The sequence below is a fragment of the Oryzias latipes genome, chromosome 7, assembly GCF_053564925.1.
Source record: "Oryzias latipes strain Hd-rR chromosome 7, Olatipes_Hd-rR_3.1".
NCBI lineage: Eukaryota > Metazoa > Chordata > Actinopteri > Beloniformes > Adrianichthyidae > Oryzias > Oryzias latipes.
In genome coordinates this window covers 28,748,411-28,771,139 of record NC_136243.1, presented here as the reverse complement: position 1 = coordinate 28,771,139, position 22,729 = coordinate 28,748,411, and the positions used below count along the sequence as shown (strand labels likewise).

Here is a 22,729-nt window from a genome sequence, read left to right as displayed (position 1 = left end):
AGTCATAAGGCACAATGACCATACTGTCAACAATCATTAATATAGAAAAACCTGAAGTAGAGCATTTGATTGTTGGATTTGTTCCTCTGTTTAAGCCTTACAAGGAAGTTTCACAGTATAAGGTCAAAACATGGTGTTTACCTCACCTCCCTCCAACTAAGCAAATAAAGATTAGACTCACCAGCCATAAAATACTGATTTTATTTATCTCTTGATTCAACAAGTACTCTTTTGTCTCACACAGCTTACTTGGTTCCATTAAATCACAATGAACAAATTCAGCAGGAAGATAATATCAGACGGTTTCAGATAACACAGTTAGGACCCACTTATTTGCACTTGATTCACGTCATTCAGAGTGACACTTAAAACACGAGAAAATGAACCAGCCAACGTGGAATATAATAGGCCAAAGAATGAAAAAGAAGACCAGAAAACAATAATGAATAAGAAAAACAGTGCTGTTCAAACACGGAGGTTATTTATGGGTCACTGAGCACCATGTGGTCCGAAGGGTGTCTTCTTTCAAAGGATTAATGATATCATAGTCCAAAAAAACCGACAATAGCATATTAACTCCACTGTTTATCACATATTTCATTCCCCAGATAGAAACACATACACACTCACAGTAAATTCCACACTGGCACTGATTTTTGCATGAACACTGACATCTGGATTTTAATGATTGAATATTCTATCACCTTCTTCCATGTGGAGAGATTCTTCTTAACAAAACACACTTTTTTTCAAATGAGCGAACTACACTAAGACTGTTGAGTTTATTATTGCACATTATCACGAAGGCAAAATAAAAGATGTACCGGTACATTTCACAAACAAATCCTCCGAATGAACTCTTATGTAAAGTGATCAATAGCCTTAAGGTCTACTTCCATTTGGGGCACGGATTGTTCCAGCGTTTAGTCTTGGATATTGTACGTATAAGCCTCTATGAGGCCTTCAATAGAGTGAATGAAGCCAGAAATTGCACAAATGCCCCCGATGACAAAAATTGAAACATCAAAGAAGACGTGGTGCCAAAGGAGGCTTCTCCACTGAAGCTTCAGGTGAAAGAGGCTTGGCAGGAGGAAGCACAGGCCTGCGCCGGTCAGGCTCCCTGTCAAACCCATAAGGAGGGCAAAATGGGGAACAAAGACAGCCATCAGGAGGGTAAAAACAACCAAGGCAACGCGGAGGCCCAGACCCCAGGTTTTCAGCTGCCCGGTGGGGCCGTAGCAGTCAGGAAAGATGGCTCTCCCCCCATCCTGGAACAAGGACTTTTCCAGAACTTCAACTGCGGCGAAGAATGGCAGAGGGTAGGACAACAGCGCCTTGGCCACAAGGAAGAGATTCACCACAGCACGAATGGTTGAAGGCAGGTTATCTGTGATCACCTCTTTGGTGGCATCTGCCCATGTCAAGTATGCCACCAAGGCGAAGAGGCCCTTGAGGACGCAGGCTGTAATGTGAGTCCAGTCCATCATGCAGTGAAACTCACTGGGCTTCTGCATGTTTCCCTCCAGGGAGGGCAGGAAGATCTGGGATGTGTAGCTGAACACGATGATGCCAATGGAAATGGGGAATTTCTTCACATCGATGTAGAACTTGACCTTCTCCCAGGCCCATTCACGTGCTCTGGAGAGACAGTAGGCGATCACGAGGATGTTGATGATGAAGTGCGCCACCGTACAGAGGAAGCTGAACTTGGACACGGCCTTGAGGTTCTTCAGAAAAGCGCAGGGCAGGAGCGCGGCTGTGGCTACCACGGACCAGGCCTTCTGGGAGACAGGAAAGCTCGGGAAGCTGTTGTACATCAGGTTCCCGCTCACCACGACGTACAGAATGCACGTCATGATGAGCTCGATGATTTGAGCCACGTTCACCACGTGGCCCCCCAGGGCTGGGAAGCGGGGTGCGCAGCAGGCGTTGGCGATGTCCACGTAGGAATCCCTGACGCGCACCTTCAGCCCGTCCTCGTTGTCCTCGTACAGACACGCGATGAGGATTTTGCCGGTGTAGCAGCACACCACGGCCGCAAAGATAATGAGGAAGAGGCCGAGGTAACCACCGTGGAGGATGGCGTACGGCAGGCCGAGGACGAACATGCCCTGCGGACAGAGAAGCGCAGCTGAGTGGTGAAGGATGAGGCCCACATTGCAGTGACAGGCCTATCAGCCCTGCGCGCACGGGCACGCTCACACTCCTCTCACATCTAAAAAAAAAACCCTCCATTTATATATTAGTGACAAATAATATAAAAATATATAAATGACTCCACGAAGCAGATTTATTTCACATTTATAATGATTCTTTTTTTCCGGTTAAAAACATAAACAATTCCGCTTATGTTGGATTAATAAAGGAGACCCGATTAAAAAACGAAATTTTAAATTCAGTTGTGTTAACTGGATCCAGGGATTAAGCCATTTAGTCTGAAATCTATCAGGCTCAAACAGGCCCCTGTCTGCTCGCCTGCAGGTTCACTGATAAAAAGATTTGAATAAATAAAATGTGAAATTCCGCTTCAGTTGGAGATTGAACTAAATGGCGAATTAAACATGACATTGAACCATTTAATTATGAGAACGCAACAAAATTAATATGCAAGATGGAACATCTTTAATTATTTTTAGGCAGCAATGAAAGCCCTGAGGTTTTATTTTTATTGTATGTGGATGGATTTCTCATTTGTATCCAAAAATCCCCCCCCCCCCCCCCCCAAAAAAAGACGAAAAATCTTCAAGGTGACTTTTATATAGCAGGCCTAATATAATGTGTGCATTGTTAGGTGATATATGTACCTGAATGGCATTGGTGACGTTCCAGCCAGCTTCCCATGACGTTATTTTTGGCTTTTCCTCGTCCAAAGACCCGCCGGATTTCAGGGCGGAGGACCTTGGGCCGGTGCCATCTCTCTGATAGTGGCTGTCCCCCTCCAGCTCCCCCTCTCCGTCCATGCCTCCTCCTTCCTCTTCTCCCTGGAGGACATCCATTTGCATCCCTTGCCTGTAGTCATAATCCAGATCGTCGCACTCCGCGAAACCAAGACCCTCCTCGTCCGTGGCCGCCTGGAACCCCAATCGGGCAAACACCCCGCTGACCTTGGCTTGAGATTTGTTGGACACCGTGTGGGCCGCGTTGGTCAGTTTGTTGGTGAGCTTGTGTCTTATTAAATGAGCCATTTTTGTAATCCTGCCTGTCACTTAAAAAAGAAATATTATGGAGTAAAAAGGCGCGCGCAGAGAAGGATTTGTCTTCTTGGTGCTACATTGAAATCATGCCTGTTGCCTCTTTTGGTGTCGTTGTAAGCAGTCCCTGCACAGACCATCCAAACCTTTGGAAAATCCTTAGCCACTTCCTTTGGCTTGCTCATCCATATTCCTCCTTTTAAAAACGGTCAATGAAATCTGTTCCCCCCAAAAAATGCCAAAAAGCAACTAAAAGAAGCAACCTGGGTTCAAATATTGCCTTCAAAATCGTGTTTTTCAGTTTTTTCTCTTCATTTTCCTCGTGAGTTTGAAGTCAAGCTGATGACAAACGCGTGCGCGCAGGAATCTCTGCAGCAAGAGAGAAAGAAGGAGGGAAACAGAGAATGTCCGCGGCCGTCACGCCCCTGACGCGCGCACGGCTGAAGTGTCACGGCGGAGAAGGAGCGTTATTCCCTGCATGCGTGGCAGAGGGATCACGAGGGGGAAAAAGGAAAAAAGGCGGGTTCGCAGGATTTCCCGGCATCACGCATGAATGAAATGACCAAACATTTCACCTGTTCCACGCACCAGTCCTGAGTGAATGAACCAACAGGCGTCCAACAAGAAGGATAAATGAAAATGAATCCTAATTTGGTCGAATGTTCACCACTAAATGGGTTATACAAGAATTCCCATGGATTATAATTTTTTTTAAATTCTGTCGAAAATATTCTGTTTGATCATAAGGAAACAGGCAACATTTTTTGTGAAATCTGACGCGGAGGTTGTTCCAACCCACGCCTTTTCTTTTTGTATTTGAATTAGTCTGTTTTTGAAGGGGATTGAACATTTTTTATAGCTCACTGTAAAAAACAACAACACTGTTTTTAATTTTATTATTGTTTCATTTAGTACCACAATTCTGCTAAAATTGTGAAATCACCAACAGTTCAACTGAACTGTTTAACAATAGTCTTTAAACTTCACAGTAATGCTGGTTTAATATGCTCCAAATTATACATTTCAGCATTTAATACAACTCGTTGCAGAAAAGAGGAGAATTCTGCAGCAGATCAGCACCGACAGCACCAAGGACAGCTCCCGAACCACAAGAGAAGAGAAAACGCAACACATTTACATTTGGATACATTTCTGTAATATGTTTTTCTAAAATTAGTACATTTTAGAACTGCAAATAATAATAAATACGTGTTAAAATGAAGTAGAAAGCCTTTCCATTTCACCTTAACTATAACCTTCTATAGGAAGCTCTGCGTCTTTGCCTCTATCTGCTGTGACACGGCTGTGCAAAACTGTCAGCAAATTCTCTGCAGTCAGTTTGGAGGGGAAAAAGGCTCACAGTGACAAGGACACTCAAAAATACCAGCATTTCCCCACAGTGTTTATGCACTTTCAAAGGAATGGGAAAGGCTTTTTAAAATCAGAATAGTTCAGATATACGTTTCTTCGTAAAATAAATTGTTTAGTTTGTAGAATTATACAATTATAATCATAAATATTTTGTTTGGAACAATGTCATAATACAGTCAAATCCCAAATCATTTCAAGATGTGGGTCTAAATTTAGAAACCCGCCAGAGGACAGAGAAAATTCCGCAGACTTTCATGCTTGGCTGCGCTGCTTTGGCAGCTGCTATTTGCGTTTAGGCCAACTCAGTGTTTGTTGGTCAGCGTGAGTCAACCGCGTCTGAGGATGCGTGCGTGCGTGTGTGCGGGTGTGCTGGACGACGAGGAACCAGGGGGGGAGTTCCTGAGGCAAGTTCTCCCTCCCCCAGCACGTGCACAGGTCCTGGGCTAACGCTGGGACAGAGGAAATGTCACGCGCGCACGCGCAAACAAATGCAAGCGCGAAAAATGTACATGTCCCCGTCCCCCCCCCCCCCCCCAAAAAAAAAATAAAAAAATTTCTGCAGTCACGAGGAGGGCATCTTTTACAGATACGATTAATGAGATTTTCTTAGTAATATGGTGATTTTTCTCTCTAAGAATATTTAATTTGTTGAAAAACAACAAATTTACAATTAATAAAAAACATCAAAAAACGTTTTTTCGAGACAGACTTTTGTCGTTTTAATTATCTAGGTTTCCAATAGGCCTTTCCTCCCCGATAATGGGTTTCTGTTTTTTTTTTTTTGGCGGCCACGAGCACAAAGAGAAGGATTAATGTAGCTCCATGTGTGAGACAGCAAGAGAGAAGCACTCGGGCACGGGGGAGCTGCAAACGGTTTAGTGTGAGGCAGTTTTTCCAGCGTTTGAGCGTGCACGTGCATGTATGTGTATACGGGCGGGCGGGGGTGTCACTGAAATTACAGAGAGGCATCCAGCCCGGCCTAACCGCCATGCAGTGCTGACTGGGAGCATAATCTCTGATAGTTGCCATGGTCACAGTAATTGGACGAGGTGTGTGCACGCGGAGATTTGGGGGGAAAAGAGGTTTTCTCATCCCAGGTTCTCTCTCGTTCTTTCTTTATCTTTCTTTCATTTTCCAATTGAATTTGTATTATTTTTGCTTAAATTTAAAGCTTACATCCCTGTACACAATTATAGGAATTATTATAAAAGATTCAATGGTGCACAAAATGCAGATTTTTTACAAAATCAGATACAGATTTTTATTAGGAGCAATGATCTGTTTTATTTTGATCTAATGTAGTGTCCATAACAACTGGACCCTTGTTAAAAAATGAATTTCCATCCATCCATCCATCCATCCATCCATCCATCCATCCATCTTCTACCGCTCCTCCGGTGCCGGGTTGCAGGAGCAGCAGTCTAAGCAAAAGGATGCCCAGACTTTCCTCTCCATGGCCACATCCTCCAGCTCCTCTGGGGGGAACCCCGAGGCATAAGCGAGAGATTTGGTCTCTCCAGCGAGATCTGGCTCTGCCCTGGGGCCTCCACCCAGTTGTTTAAAAAATTTACCCATATTTAGAAAATATCACAAAAGAAAAATTAAATGAGAAATTTAAAAAGGTAGATGATTTATTTAATTTTATTTTGATAAATTTACCCAAACCAGGTTCATTCATTATATTGAAATCTTTCAGTTTTTTGTCATTATACCGTATCTAGATTTTTAAGGAGCATACTTATGAGGGGATGAGGAGTAAAGTTTTTGGGGTGAACCACAGCAAATATTAAAATGTCAGGAATGTTCTGCATTCTGTAATGGCCACCAGTGTAGAGCCTTGCTTGGTGCAAAGTCTTGTTTATCCATTGCCACCAGTCCGAGCCTTTCATCACTGTTACATTGGAGCTATTCTGTTATTGAATGTTGTTTGCGTTTTTTTTAAGGAATTGTTGAGAAATGTTCAGATAATTCACTTTTTTTGTTTTTATATTACATGAGTCTCTGCAGGAAGACTATCCTCAACAGTCATGGCACCTCCTCTGCATGCTGTTCCTCAGTCTGGATGAACTCCGCAGAGGGATGAAGGTCTTCAGCCAGCTCTTCAGTGTGGTTTTGTTGATTACTATGCCTTGAAAAGAACATGAAAAAACTGTTTATATTAACATTGAGGTCACTCCTGCTGTCAGACTCCATCGTCTCCTTGCACATTCTAAAAATAATCTCTTATGAGCCCTGGTCTCAGGAGGAGAGTGTTGCACAATGGAACAGTTAGAGTTTGGTTCCAGAATGCTGATACTCCCATCTGCAACAGATTGAAGAATGTATTTTTTTCTCTGTGCTCACAGCTGACAACTGGTCATTAGCACCTGTGGATATTAGAGCCCAAAAGCAAGATTCAATATAAGTAAAAGCAGGTATTTGGCAGAAAACATCCATAATTTAATTTGTGAGCACGACTTATCAATTCTGCTTCCAGTCTCAGAAGGGCTGGTTCCTGCACTTTAAAATGCATGCACCGTGCACATGGTGTGCATGTGTGGGGGAAAGTCAAAGACGCACATTTGTCTGGACAGAACAGAGGCAGAAACTAAAAAGAGCAGATAAATTTGAAAACATTAGTGCCTGTGAAACATATACGTGTGAGCCTGTGTGCAAACGTCTGAAGATATAAAAGCAATGTGTGGACATAACTGATTTTGCGTGTTCAGACAAAATATAGTTGATTTTCCAGTTTAGTAAAAAGAGGAAGACGCTTTTACCTAAACCTAGCTTTTTTAATTGAAGCATTACAGTTAGGAGACTTCAGTAAAGAACATGATTAGATCAGCTTCCAGAAGATTTTTAGTTGAAGGCATTACAGCAGCCAGATCTGAACATATCATTGTGATGAAATTAGGACACAAAAGCCAACCCAATCAATTGAATCTTTCTGGTGATTTGTTTGATCTTTAAGTTGCTCCCATGAATTTGTAGAATTAAAACACAAAAGGAAAGTGATGATACCACATTTAACAGTGACCAAAATAAGTGTATTTACTCTTCAGAATTTATACTTATATTGCAAAAAAGGTTTAGCCTTTATTCTTGACTGAAGTTTGTTCCAATATCCTGTACTAACACCTAATCATATCTGACAGATGTTTCTAACCGAAGTGCAAAATATCCCAGCAAGTCATGACTCATATGTCACAATTTTTCTGCCCCTGAAAACATGTAACAAAAGACACAAAACACAAAATAATTACTGAATGTATTTCAGCAAAAATGGATGCCCTACCCTAATTCTTGCTTTCCCTCATATTCATGGAATACAGTGTTCATTCCTCCACAAAATGGAGGCTGCTTGTCCTCACAAGAGGCAGTCTCATGGTGTTTGTTGCCAGTTAGTTCCCCTGTGCCTCATCACCACTGTCTGCATGACAAGCACAACTAGCAGAAGCTGCAAGCATTGTGCACTGACAGCAGCACAAATCCCATCTCATCTCCTAGAATCCACACCAGTGTGTGTGCCTTTGAGAAGAAGGGAAGTATATGGGAACGTATTTGCTTGAGTTTGGGGCGGTGTGTGTGCAAGCGTGGGTGGATGAAGACGTGTGGATAGCAAGGATGTGATCATTTGTGTCTATGTCTCACCAGTGTGTGTATGCACATTTCAGAGGGTGAGGTGACCCAGATCTGCTTATTAGCATTAGGAGGAGGGGGACAAGAGTCACTTAGAGCTTTGTGCCTGAGCAGTGAACTGTGCTCGTGCTTCAGTGACACACCATCATACTTCATACTGTAATCCCCCCCCCCTCCCAGCACAAACAAACAAAAACACACAATCATCCACCCACACAAACACACTTTTCTTATTTCCTCGTCTTTTCTTCTCGTGTGCTATCCAGGAAATAGATGCATCCAGAAACACCCTTCTCCTGTTATTATCACATGAAAGTATACAAGGCTCAATTACATCAGATGTTGAAATCAAATTACGTCAAATAAAATCAGTGCAAGGCAGTAAATACAATCATGTCTAATGTTTGATATGATGTAATGGATATGAATAAACAAAATACTTATAAATAAAAATTGTAGCGACAAAATGTGAGTAGTGTCAAGCATGTGAGGCCATGAATAGTAAGCAGACTTCGAATTGGAGCAAAAAATCAACATATTTTATTTTAAATTTGAAACAGCAAATCACGACATCTAGTGGTACATTTAAAAAAGTACAACCCGTACAATTATTATTATCACTGTTATTATTATTGTTACTTTTTTTATTAACTCATGGTAATAGACTTATTTTTTGTCTTAAATAATAGTTGCTGTCGGGTATTTATTTGTCTTCTTAAACTGCAACAAAAAAGCAACAAATGAACCACATGAAAAACTACTAGCAGCTAATCTTCAAAAAAAAAAGTTTTAGCATAAACATTCTTATGACTCAAATAAAACACATTTGGTTCTATTTTATTGTATTGTATCTATTGTATTTCACGTTCCTATTGAGAGTTTTTTTTTTATGGGAGACGTTATTTTCCGCCTTTTTCTATCTGTTCCACAAGTCAAAATTTCCCAATAAGTTTTAACAATATTTACGAAATATCCTCTGTTTTATAAACTAAATGCAAAAATTACGTTCATTAAATTTTGTTTTGATTGCACAATTAGTTCTTAATATTTATCTTTATTAATTTACTTCCCATCTCACAGTCCAACAGTGTGGAATCATAAATCGATGGCACCAAGTGTATAGTCGGACTTATTTTGTAGTGACACCAATTAAAAATGGCCGCTCAAGACGCGCCGGTTTGTCAAATTATTTCGTTTCATGACAGTAAAACGTCTCCAGACCCGTTTTTTGAACTTTCCCCACAATGCTTGAACCCAACACCGGCTCCGATAGTGATAGACAATGGTTCCTTCCAGACCCGGGCCGGTTGGGCCGCTTCAGCCGCCGAGTTGAGCTCTCTCCTGCTGCAGTTCAGGTCGGTGGCAGCGCGCAGCAGAGGAGCAGCCCGCAGCGAAACCCAGATCGGTAACGATATACCGAACCTGGAGCCGCTGCGGTGGCTTCTGAAGAGTCAGTTTGATCGGAACGTGGTAGTAAACTTCGAAATCCAGGAACTCATCTTTGATTATATCTTTACACACCTCGGAATCAATTCGGAGGTTAGTGTGCATCCAGGTAACACCGTTTGTGGCAGCGATGATGAAGATGACTGTTATTAGCTTTAAGTTTAAGATGCATGCATTTGGAACTTTTAAAATATTTTTGTTTGTAGTTTGTATGGATTATTTATTGTCTATATTTTCCAAAAAATTGGTTAACTATGCAGTCTGTTATATACAGTCAGGACCATAAATATTTGGACAGAGACACATTCTTAATCTTTCTAATTTTGTTTCTGTACATTACCACAGTGAATTTTAAATAAAACAGCTCAGATGCCATTGAAGCGCAGACTTTCAGCTTTTATTCCATGGGTCGAACAAAAAGATTGCATATAAATGTGAAAAACTAAAGCATTTTTTAAACACAATCCCTTCATTTCATGGGCTTGTAAGTAATTGGACAATTGACTTCCATGCTATTGAATGGGCAGGTGTGGGCAATTCAACAATTCCCTTGTTACGTCATTATGAGTGAAGCAGATAAAAAGCCTGGAGTTGATTAGAGGACTCGTGCTTGCGTTTGGAAGATTTTGCTGTGAACAGACAACATGCGGTTAAAGGAGCTCTCCATGCAGGTGAAAGGAGCCATCATTAAGCTGAGAAAACAGTAAAAAAAAAAACATGCGAGTTATTTCTACAATATTAGGAGTGGCAAAATCAACAGTGTGGTACATCCTGAGAAAGAAAGAAAGCACTGGTGAACTCAGCAACACAAAAGACCTGGACGTCCATGGAAGACAACAGTGGTGGATGAGGGCAGAATCATTTCCATGGTGAAGAGGAACCCGTTCACAACAGCCAACTAAGTGAACAACACTCTCCAGGAGGTAGACGTATCAATATCCAAGTCTACCATAAAAAGAAGACTGCATGAAAGTAGAAACAGAAGGTACACTGCAAGATGCAAGCCACTCATGAGCCTCATGAATAGGAAGGCTGGATTGGACTTTGCTAAAAAGCATCTAAAAAAGCCAGAACAGTTCTGGAAAAACATTCTTTGGACAGATGAAACCAAATCAACCTCTACCAGAATGATGGCAAGAGAAAAGTATGGAAAAGGCGTGGAGAAGCTCATGATCCAAAGCACACTACATCATCAGTAAAACACTGTGGATGCAGTGTGATGGGCTGGTAGTGGCACTTGAGCACTAGTGTTTATTGATGACGTGACACAGGACAGAAGCAGCCCAATGAATTCTGAGGTGTTCAGAGACAGACTGTCTGCGCAGATCCAGGTGAATGCAGCCAAACTGATTGGGCGGCGTTTCATAATACAGATGGACAACGACCCAAAACATACAGCCAAAACAACTCAGGAGTTTAGTAAAGCAAATAAGTGGAATATTCTTGAATGGCCAAGTCAGTCACCTGATCTTAACCCAATTGAGCAGCATTTCACTTGTTGAAGACTAAACTTCAGACAGACAGGCCCACAAACAAACAGCAACTGAAAGCTGCTGCAGTAAAGGCCTGGCAGAGCATTCAGAAGGAGAAAACCCAGCATCTGGTGATGTCCATGAGTTCAAGACTTCAGGCTGTCATTGCCAACAAAGGGTTTTCAACCAAATATTAGTAATGACCATTTTGTTTTCAGTTATTTCATTTGTCCAATTACTTACGAGCCTATGAAATGAAGGGATTGTGTTTAAAAAAATGCTTTAGTTTTTCACATTTTTATGCAGTCTTTTTGTTCAACCCATGGAATTAAAGCTGGAAGTCTGTACTTCAATGGCATCTGAGTTGTTTTATTTAAAATTCACTGTGGTAATGTACAGAAACAAAATGAGAAAGAAATGTCTGTACAAATATTTATGGTCCTGACTGTACATGTTTCAAATAAATATAAACACATTTTCAATTACAATATGTAATAAATCAAATGAAATGTTATTATACTTTCCTATTGCTTGAATGTCTTTTTCTATACTCTTTAGGGCAGTGTTAAACATCCCATCGTGCTGACGGAGGCGCCCTGCAACCCGCTGCACTGTCGCCAGATGATGTCGGAGCTGCTGTTTGAGTGTTACAGCGTCCCATATGTTTCTTATGGGGTGGACGGGTTGTACAGTTTTTACCACAATAACGCTCTGAGAAAACAGCAGCCTCCGCATACTGGCATCATTCTGTCTTCTGGATACCACTGCTCACACATCCTGCCAGTTATCAATAGCAGGCAAGTTGCAACAAACGATCAGCTCCTCCTGTGTGACTTCCAATCATGTGTCCTCAAATCATGTCATCTCAAATGTTTTAAGTATCCAAATGCACATCAGTTTCCACTCAAGAAGCTCGGTTGCTGATAGGTTTTGTGTGATTTTAATTTCAGGCTGGATGCTGTAAACTGCAAACGTGTGAATGTGGCTGGAAGTCAGGCGTCGTCGTACCTGCAGCGCCTCCTGCAGCTGAAATACCCTGGTCATCTGTCTTCCATCACACTGAGCCGTATGGAGGAACTGCTGCACGAACATAGTTACACCGCAGTGGACTATCATGAAGGTGCCCCACATTATTTTAGAGTAGATTCATGCTGTAGGTTTTCAAGAGTCAAAAAATGTTTTCTTTGTAGCAGTGCTTTACAAAGAAATGTACTAATAAATGTATCTTCATGCTTTGCAGCAGGTAAAAAAAGGTTTGAAGATTCATAATCTTTTTGTTCTTTGCGTTTGTTTCCTGCTTTGTTTGTGCAGAGATGGAGAAGTGGCGCAGCCCCGAGTTTTACGAGCGGGAAGTTCATCGCATGCAGCTATCTTTTTCAGGGAAGCTGCCAAGCGGCTGTGTGACGGCAGAGGAGCGGCAGGAAAGGCGAGCACAGCAGCTTCGACGACTTCAGGAGATCAATGCCCGCCGCCGAGAGGAGAGGCTACAGCAGGACCAAGAGAGACTAGACAGGCTTCTAGCAGTTCAAGTAGGAAATGGATTGTCATTTGAAATTTTTGTTTCATGTACTACACATTTATTTCAGAGCTGCCTTACATTAAACTTCCTAAAAAAGATACCATAATACTATTTTAATGTTGTCAAATCTTTGTTTCAATTCATGCTTTAATTTAAAAAAAGTCAAAAATCTTTGTTTCACCTCTAATAAATACTTGTTTGACCCAAAGAAGGACGTCTTGTTTTTTATGTTTGTGTAGGAGCTGTGGGAGGATGGCCTGTTGGATCAGTTTCACAGGAGTCTTGTGGAACTCAACATGGACTCAGCTGAGGAGCTGCAGTCATATATCAAGAAGTTGCAGCTTGCTGTTGAGCAGGGAAGGCAGAAACTGCTGCACAGCGATGGGGTAGAAGGAAAGACAGAGGTAAATAAAAAAAATAAAAAATCAGGATTAAGAAGATAATCCTGATCTCTTAGATGTTTTGTTTGAAAATATGCCTTTGATAACAAGAGGCTGTTCTTCTTGAAAACAGAATTCTAAGAAATGTACTGTTTTGATAAACAAATCGTCTTTTAAAGACTCACATTCTGAGTTGCATTCAGATTTTGAAAAATCTAATAACTATTGTAGAGAAGAAATGCAGAAATCATAACAAAAATGAACTAACTTCACTTGCTGTGTTTAATTTTTACCACTGATATTATTAATAATAGTGAACTTTTCTTTAGAAAAGTAAACAATTTGGGCTCAATATCTAAATTGTAGTCAAAGTCAAGTGACCTAATAAATATATTTGGTGTACACATTGATACTAAAGTTTCTCTGGTAGCTGCAGATAGAAGTACTTGTTAGCGGATTAGTAGCAGATCATAGAAACCATTGAAATGCTTTGTTTCTCTGTCAGGGTTTGGAGTTCGAGCAGCCGATGGATGAAGGAGACGGAGTGGCACTGATGGATTCTGACTTCTTTGAAGACATGCTGCCACAAAAATCTAATATGGCTCAGGTAGTAGAATAGTAAAACTGAAAAATTTCCCTGCAAAAATGCATAGGCCTTGTTTGCTGTGTGCAGGATAATACACGGAGGAGTTTGACCAAGTCTGACTTAGAAAACATGCAGTCCAATTTGACAAGTTTGATGAAGATCCATTGGATTTGCTTTTAATAATGAACTTGTAACCTTTCTCCAGCCTTCATTCAACATGGCAGAGTACCACCAGCTTTTTGTGGGAACGGAGCGTTTGCGCTGCCCAGAGATACTGTTTCAGCCTTCGCTGATCGGAGAGGAGCAGATGGGGCTGATGGAAACACTACAATATGTATTGGCCAGGTAATGACAAACCGAAAAGCTCCGAAAACATTTAAGTCTGGTGTTATTCATGTCTGAAAAGACGCTTTGTAGCACCAGTCTGATGCAGCCTTCGCACTACACCGTCTCTTCAACTGTTTTTATTTATTTATTCCACTGCTCCATTCCATGTTAAAAAGGCATCAGGCATCAACGTTTTTCCTTACCGCGAAGGAGGTCTAAGGGCAGGGATGCCCAGTTTAGTTTAGCCTGTTTAGTTATTTCAGTTAGAATTTTCCTATTGAATTCTGTGTATTCATGATCCTTTTGATTTTATGTTTATTTTACCATTACCGGTACAAAGCCCATTGAGACAACTGTTGTTGTGATTTTAGTCTATACAAATAAAATTGAATTGAATTCAATTGAATTAGTACAAAATTCTGTTATTTTATAGAACATTTGTGTACCACCTTGATAGGTAGAAACAAAAGGACCTGGCTGCAGGCATCAATGCCCAGAACCGGATGTCCTTATTTCTCGAAAACCTATTATTTTTACTGGTGACCCAAACAGTTACGTTTTTTCCCATTTTAAGGTTTAATTAAACTATATTTCTTTACATTTCTGAACACTTTTGGGTAGGGTTAGGGCAAGTTATAAAATTTCCACTTCTGTGCTGATGACGCCATTCTCTAACCACAAAGCAAAGTACTATTTTTTTTTTTTTACCTGCCAACAGTTCTTGGTGTCATGCTTGCAGTAATTTTTCACCCCTCTGATTGCTGTTCTGTTAAATTATTTAACCCAGAACTTCTAAAAGTCTGTTTGGAATAAAAAAGTCATGACTGTGTCTCTACAAAAAAACACAAAGCTGACAACAGCAAATGTAACTGTTAACTGACTTCTTGGTACTTTTGTTATCAGACACAGGTTATGTTTGACATATAACTGTCTGTGTCAAGTATGTGTCAAACATAACCTGTGTTTGATAATAAAAGAACCAAGAAGTCTGTTTACAACTACAGACACTATGACCTTTATTGCACATAATTGTTATTTTGAAAATCCCTAAAAAAAACTTTCAAAAAGTTGCTTTACTTGGCAAGAAAAGAAACAGATTTTAGCCACATTACTGCCTGTTTTCCAACATACCCTACTCTGCCGTCCTAATTGGCTGGACACACCTGATCCTGGTAATGGGGCATGAGTAGGACAATGATATCTGGAAATCATGCAGACACACCTGCCCCTGAAGCCCGGAGTTTCCTATTCCTGTTTTAGCTACTTTCCTGATCAGCATACCACCTGCAATATTAGTGATGTGATAAAGAAAAAGATGCAAGCAGCTTTCCACTTGAAGATTTGTTGTTTTGAGCATCAGATGATTGACAGACATTCATTTTTAGTTGAAACATCAGTTCTCAGCATAAGTTAGTTGATTACATTCTGTGCTTACAAACAACAATTCTGAGGATTTGACACAACTCTAACATTATTTTTTCATGCTACAGAACATAATTTTTTCTGCATGTTACATCTTCTTCTTGATGATGGAAACGGTCACCTGTCCATCACATCCAGGTACACACCTGAGCAGCAGGAAGCACTGGTGAGCAACGTGTTTCTGACAGGAGGGAACATCCAATACCCCGGCATGAAGGAGAGAATCGAGAGAGAGCTTCTGGCAATGAGGCCTTTCCAGTCTCACTTCAAGGTACAGAGTTTTCCAACAGTAAAAATGTGACGTTTAATTTTCAGATCACAACTGCAAAAGGAAAAATGCATTTTTGGGAAATGGATTTGATTGGAATATATATATATATATATATATATATATATATATATATATATATATATATATATATATATATATATATATATATATATATATATATATATATATATATATATATATATATATATATATATATATAATTATGATGTATTTAGAACAAGGATGGAGATTTGCAGAGTAAAGTTGTTTATGAAAATAATCATAGAAATAGTAAATACTCAGACAAATGAAACTAGTTTAACTTTCTTCACCACTTTAAATTTTCATTTATAGGTAACTATGGCATCTCGGCCAGCTCTGGACGCGTGGTACGGAGCACGGGATTGGGCATTGGAGCATCCACCTGGAGAGGCATTAGAAGGTTGGATCAGCAGACAGGACTACGAAGAGAAAGGCGGAGAGTATCTGAGCGAGCATTGTGCCTCCAACATATTTATTCCCATGAAAATTGCCAAACCAGTTCCTGCTCGCTCTGCTGAGCCCTCTGTCACTGCTCAGACATCTACAGGAGCCTCAGCTGCCATCACAACAGTCACATCCTCACTGGATCCTTCCTCCGCCAGTCTTTCTGCTGATGTTACCATGGTTACCTCCTAGAAAAACAGTGTCCTGCTGTTCATTCAGTTCTTGAAACTATAGTTTACTGTTTACTCTTATGCTCCCATTCATTCAGAAATAATGTTAATATACTGAGATTTTTTGTTTGTTTTCTGCACTGGTTCAAATTTAAACATAAATAAAGACAATGTATTGGTTAGAATGTATTGGTTTATGTAAGTATTTTTTTCTGAAGACTTCCTCATCTTTGTTATTTTGTGTGTCACAGACTCGAGGATTTCAGCAAAATTATTTTTTTCATGAAAAAATTTTTAAATGAATAAACTTGTATGTTATATTTTTATTATTGCTTAGAAAACTAGACCAGGATTTTCATGTTGACTTTCTTTACCTTCAGTTTCATTTTATGTAAATATGATCTCAGTTCTACTTTGACTGAATAATCCTTAAAGAAAAACATTAGTCTGTATGGGAGTTCAGATTTACTCATTTCTTTTAGTTGTTTTAGGTCCTTTTTTATTTTGTTTTAAATGTTACTTCCATCTATTGTGGAAATAAATTAAATCTTTAAATGAATAAAATTGTTATTTTTGATGGAATACAGCTACTCATATCCCCCTTCATGCATGCTAAAAATCGATTTGCAACTACGAGTTCCCAAATTTACTGAACTAAAGGAAAGCATTAACCACATTACTTCAATGTTAATACAGCAGTATATCCTTGACTTATGAAACAAACTTTGATCTTTATGCTTATGCGTCCAAGTCATGGTTTTAATACTCTTATTTTCTAAGAGAGAATATAAAAATGTGGTTTTTAGAATATTTCCGACTGGTCCACTTACATGCTCTGTGCACTTTAAAAAGGGTATTAAAATTTTTTGTTTTTAGTATAGTTATGGAACAGTCAAGTCAAACAAAAATCAGCTCACCTTATGTATAATTAGGTAATCCAAACAAATAACCAGGAGGAGGCCTACACAAAGATTTCATCCATTAACAGACAGTTAAAGATGTTTAACCCTTGTGCTATCCTAGGCACTTTAACATTGGGAGTTGGGTCATCTAGACCCACTAGACAGTGCGCTGAACCTTTTTCGTCAATGATTTGTGATCTTCACTTGTCCATGGATCACATGAAATCCTCTTCACCTCTGTCCACTTTGGTCATGGTAGGGATGACACGTCAATGTAAGGGTGGGGTCATAGGATAGCACAAGGGTAATGACAGCAAATCACGGTGTGGAGAGTTGCATTATGCATGGGAACCACAAGATGGCGCAACAGAAAACAAAATTGACAATTGAGGATGGAGATAGTACATTCTTTCATTGTCTTATCAGAGTTTGTAAAATCAAAGAGGATAAAATGACCTCCAAGCAGGAGCCTTTGTCAAACACAGGTGAGTAATGAAAAAACATGCCGTCTCTGAAATAATGAGGCTCCTCACCTGTACCCTACATCCTATAACATCAAAAACATGAAGTGAACTCAGTCAAATCAGAATAATGCAGCGGAGAACCAGAAGTCCACAGCAAAACTGAAATTACGAGAATGTGTGTTAAACAGGGAACTTTTGACCAACACTGCTGTGAGTGTTTAAAATATAGGAACAACACAAATTAAGTGACTGAAGTAAGACCTGTTGACAATTGTCAAATGTTGGTAACAACGTATGGCAGCGATTATGTAGCATAAATAAAAAGCAAAGTCAAAACCAGAAATGCTTTTTCATTTTCAAAATGAAAAAGCATTTTTTGACTCAAAAATATAATGAAAAAGCAAACCACCAAAATGCTTTTTCATTTCCTTCCTCAACACAGCTTATTCTGTCACTTAATTAAAATTAAAATGAAAATGGTACTTGACATTTCATTTTCAAGACGTTCTCTGGTAAATGTGTAGCATAATTCATTTAGAAATGTCTAATTTGACATTCAAAATAGATTAATTGAAATGCTTTTTAATTTTCAAAATGAAGCTGCATTTTTTGACTCAAAATTAAAAAGAAAAAGCAATACTTCAAAATGCTTTATCATTTTATACTTCAACACAGCTTTTTCTGTCACTTAATTAAAATGATAAATAAAATAGTATTTGACATTTCATTTTCAAAAAGGTCCCTTGTAAATGTGTAGCATAATTCATTTAGAAATGTCTAATTTGACAATTAAAATGGATTAACAGAAATGCTTTTTAATTTTCAAAATGTAACTGCATTTTTTGACTCAAAATTAAAAAGAAAAAGCAATATTTCAAAATGCTTTTTCATTTTATACCTAAAACCGCTTATTCTGTGTCATAATTAAAACGAAAATGCAAAGAGGGGATTGCATTTGCATTTTAACATCCACCCCGCGCACCTTGTCACAATATTCATATCGAAAAAGCATTAGCAGAGGGGAGGCGGGGCGATGACGTCACTGCTTTCTCTGTGTGTCCGGCTGCTGACTGACACACACACACGCACCAGGAGCAGACTGTGTTAGCGGCAGAGACGAGGGTTTTGTGATGGTTGTGAACTTCTGATGAGTTTCCACGGCTTCTCAGGACTAAGTAGCTGCATGTCCGCCTTCTGCGGTCCTCCTCCTGACGCACCGCGGACAAGCTTTTTTCTGCGGACCGCCAGCTGCCTTCGCACAGCGGAGCGCGAAGCTCCCGACGATCGCTGAAGGCGGAAATGCTGCTGCGATCTGAGAAACCATCATATGAATTTGTGTTTCCAGTGGTGTCCAGAACAAAATAAAGACTGATTCCCACATATTTACAAATTTATCTGCAGCTTTGCGGTGAATTTACTGTTTGATGACACCTGGAGCTCCATCAATAGACAGCAGATTTCTCCATGCTAAACGTTGCTGGTTGGACCAAAACACTCACTCAGCGCGAAGCTGCAGGAGACTATCTTCATAATGTGCTTTTATTACAGTTGTGCTAATATTTTACGGCCTGCTCTGCTCGATCATATGTTTTTAAATCCGTGCGGTCAGACGACGCTAAAGTTGGCTTACGATTCACAGCTTCTGATTCGCGAGGGCACTAAAGGAACATTCTGCTGCATTTTTCACATTAAGATTACGTAAAACCGGGTCCTGTTCAAAAACCGCTGGACCTGGTCTGCTCAAACCTGGATTCCTGGATCTTAATAAATCAAACAGCAAATTCAGCGCAAAGCTGCAAATAAATGTGTATTGCTTTTTGTGTAATGCTTAATTGCTTTTTCTTTTTAATTTTGAGTCAAAAAATGCAGCTACATTTTGAAAATTAAAAAGCATTTCTGTTAATCCTTTTTAATTGTCAAATTGGACATTTCTAAATGAATTATGCTACACATTTACCATGGACCTTTTTGAAAATGAAATGTCAAATACCATTTTATTTATCATTTTAATTAAGTGACAGAATAAGCTGTGTTGAGGAAGGAAATGAAAAAGCATTTTGGTGGATTGCTTTTTCATTATATTTTTGAGTCAAAAAATGCTTTTTCATTTTGAAAATGAAAAAGCATTTCTGGTTTTGACTTTGCTTTTTATTTATGCTACATAATCGCTTCCATAACAACGTGCATGTAGTCATGTTTTTGCACATTTTTAAGCTATTAGTGTTTTCAAACAGTGCAATATGTTATTTTAATATGCATAAGCAGTTATTTACATACGTTTGCTCATATAAAGACTAGCACTTTATAGAGTTCTTGTTGAGGCGATTTCAGAAGGAAAGTTGAAATTGTGGATTTGATTTTGTTTTCGTATATTTTGAGAAATTTTCTTCTAGATACATTTTAGGATTACCGACCCATGAAAAGATATTCCAGTCTCTTTAGTGGTGCAGTTTTAACAGGCACACGACCTTATATAACAACAGAAGCACCAAAGAGTTTGAGGTTATGGTGGTGGAAGAGTCCTGGTCTGATAATGTTGGCTGTTCTCCACTGAAACACACAATCAAGGGACAAAAATGAGCATTGGGTCTTAATGAATGGAAGAAATTGGGCGGCAGTGGGTCATGCAGTTGAGCAGTTCGTCCAATGATCGAAGGGTTGGCAGTTCAATCCCTGCTCCTCCCAGTCAACTGTCAACTGTCAACTCCCAGTCAACCTCGCCCTCCCTGCCTCCAGGGTGGCTCCACTGGTGTGTGTATGCGTATGAATGTCCCTGTGATGGTCAAAGGTGCAAGCTACGCCCCTGTCAGTCTGCCCCGGGGTAGCTGTGGCGACATCACTAGCTTACATCACTGTGAATGAGGAGTGAGTGAATAATGGACTTGTTGTAAGCACTTTGAGTGGCTGGAAAAGCGAAGATAAACCCAATCCATTTTTATTATTAAATTCTGACAGTTTTGATTTATTTGTAATTGTTGAACAACTTGTCTCAATGCTGTCAGTTTTAGTGTAAATTCTGTTCTTATAAACCCATTCAAACATAATATTCCTTGTCCTGATTAGTTGTCAGTCCACAGATAATCCACTAACGGTAATGAGAGAGTGAGTATAGCTTCAAATCTAGCTAAATTATGTTAGAGTCTAAAGTCTGTCCCACAGTCGTCTTTCACATTATAGCTCCCTGTGCATTTTATTAACCCAGCAGACCTCTAATGGCATTGTGTCGTAAACTGTGGCGAGGTTAAGCCAGTGGCTGCTTTTCCTCAGGTCAGTGTGGCGTGTTCACACGCAAACCCAGATTTAGAAAATCCTAGTTGCTCCTGCAGGTGTTACATGGTCAACAAGGACCATTGCACGCCTGTATACTGGTGGAACCAGAGAGTTGGGCAGCATCCAAACAAGAGGACTAATTTGTTTTCTGCCGTCTAGTTAGTGGGTCAACAGGAGCATCAGACACACTGTGGAAAGGGAGAGAAGAAAATGACCTAAATAGTATCTGTGACGCACCCAGGTCCTATTGTAAGCAACTTTTAAGCAATTTATTTCTGAACTTTTCAAACTGTATATTAAAGGATGATCCAGCTTTGTTTAACCCTCTCCTCTGGCTTTAGTCTGAGATGAGAAGGCAGCACAGGGCCAACAAAGCAACAATCTATGCTTATAACAAGGTTTTAAAAGATATTAAATGGATTGAAGATATAAAAAATATTAGTTAGTGCTTCATTAAAGATTGATTTTATAATTAAGTCCAACTGAGGCTAATTCTGTACTTTATTAGACCTTTCTCGTACTTATAAAATTTAAAATAATTCAAAGATGATCTGATCTTAAGAGGTCCTAAAATACTTTATCATCTGCAAGTGTGGAGAACATGGAGGATCCAGCAGGAGCATCTTAAACTTCTGAGTTACGAGTTTTTTTGGTATTTTCTTGCAATAATTGCTCTGATATAAAAAGATTCAGATTATTTTCATAAAACACAACAGGAGCTTTTCCTTTTAAGTGATTTATTTCAAATTTGTTAAAAGATGTTCATTATTCACAACTGGATGGTTTTGTATTTAGTCTAATATTAATTTGGAAAATAAAATTTCGATTCTTTTTTTTACCACTTTGAAACACATTAATGAAATTCTAAATAAAATCAACTTTAACATGAGTAAATCTATAAATTTACCAGAGTTGTATTTCAAGTCTCTTATTCATTCAGGATACTTTTATAGCAGAAAAAGTTCTTAATATGTTTTTTGGGGGATTTCGTTTTTTTAAGTTGAAGGCAGCTTGCCTTAAAGCCCTTTGGATGAGAGACAAAACTCCACATGACCCTTTTAAAAACTTCTAATGCTATATAACCTGAGTTGTATTCTAATCTCATCTCATTTTGTGTCTTTTCAATATGTATGTCATTTCCCCTAATTTAAAGGTTTTATGGAGGAAAAAGTCAACAAGTTCTGAACAAGTATTCTGCATGATGATCTTTTAGAGAATTGTGCACTCACCGATGTCCCTTGTTTGCAGACAAATCAAAACATTTACATTATTTAATATCTCGTATGAGCTCTACCAAAAGTCTAGAAATCACTTTGCCTGGTAAGGACTTGGTGTTTTGAGTAAAATCTCATCGAGTCAACTTACAGGAAAAAGTTTTGCCCTTCAGGGAATTTTTTTCACTGAATTATATTTTCTTGCAAAACCTCCTTGAAGAAACAGATTTCATTGACATTTTATGAGCTCTAATATTTCAACACCTTTTCGAGCTTGAATATCCGTCACTGTCTTTTAGAGATCTGTCCACATGCCTGGACAGACATGTTGGCACAATTCTGTAAATGAATGAATAAATCATAATGATTGCTAAAATAACAAGCTTAAATTCATCTAGTGTACATTAAACATTGTATTTTTTTATCCATGTCTGTTTTATTCTGTTGAACAAAATGTAAAAATATTGTCTGCCTTTATTGGTTAATTATTACTTATTTCAGTCGACATTTATTCATTAAAGGAGGTCCATAAGAGTATTTTATGGAGTGATCATCACATGAGCAGCTGTGCTGGTTTTGTTCAAGCAGACATCTGGGTTGGCAGGGTTGTGAAGGGC

The 22,729-nt window shown here is 39.3% G+C and overlaps 2 protein-coding genes across 2 annotated transcripts; one reads left to right on the top strand and one right to left on the bottom strand.

The window, feature by feature from the left end:
- Window positions 1-182: 182 nt before the first annotated feature.
- LOC101164150 (vesicular inhibitory amino acid transporter) lies at window positions 183-9,205 on the bottom strand. Its single transcript, XM_004070344.5, has 2 exons — window positions 2,805-9,205; window positions 183-2,111 (listed from the first exon to the last, which is right to left on the bottom strand). The coding sequence occupies exons 1-2, from the start codon at window positions 3,183-3,185 to the stop codon at window positions 924-926; spliced, it is 1,569 nt and encodes a 522-aa protein (XP_004070392.1). The 5' UTR covers window positions 3,186-9,205; the 3' UTR covers window positions 183-923.
- A 48-nt stretch (window positions 9,206-9,253) lies between these two features.
- On the top strand, window positions 9,254-16,826 carry actr5 (actin related protein 5). The gene is made up of 9 exons (XM_011476863.4): window positions 9,254-9,722; window positions 11,660-11,898; window positions 12,052-12,221; window positions 12,413-12,630; window positions 12,860-13,024; window positions 13,506-13,607; window positions 13,792-13,931; window positions 15,474-15,606; window positions 15,961-16,826. Exons 1-9 carry the CDS (start codon window positions 9,339-9,341, stop codon window positions 16,282-16,284), a joined length of 1,875 nt encoding a protein of 624 aa, XP_011475165.1. The 5' UTR covers window positions 9,254-9,338; the 3' UTR covers window positions 16,285-16,826.
- Window positions 16,827-22,729: the final 5,903 nt, after the last annotated feature.

Coding starts and splice junctions, on each gene's coding strand:
- LOC101164150 (XM_004070344.5), bottom strand. CDS start 3,185: ATGGCTCATTTAATAAGACACAAGCTCACCAACAAACTGACCAACGCG. Junction 2,112..2,804: donor ACGTCACCAATGCCATTCAG/GTACATATATCA, acceptor CTCTGTCCGCAG/GGCATGTTCGTCCTCGGCCT.
- actr5 (XM_011476863.4), top strand. CDS start 9,339: ATGGCCGCTCAAGACGCGCCGGTTTGTCAAATTATTTCGTTTCATGAC. Junction 9,723..11,659: donor ACCTCGGAATCAATTCGGAG/GTTAGTGTGCAT, acceptor TATACTCTTTAG/GGCAGTGTTAAACATCCCAT. Junction 13,932..15,473: donor CTACAATATGTATTGGCCAG/GTAATGACAAAC, acceptor CATCACATCCAG/GTACACACCTGAGCAGCAGG.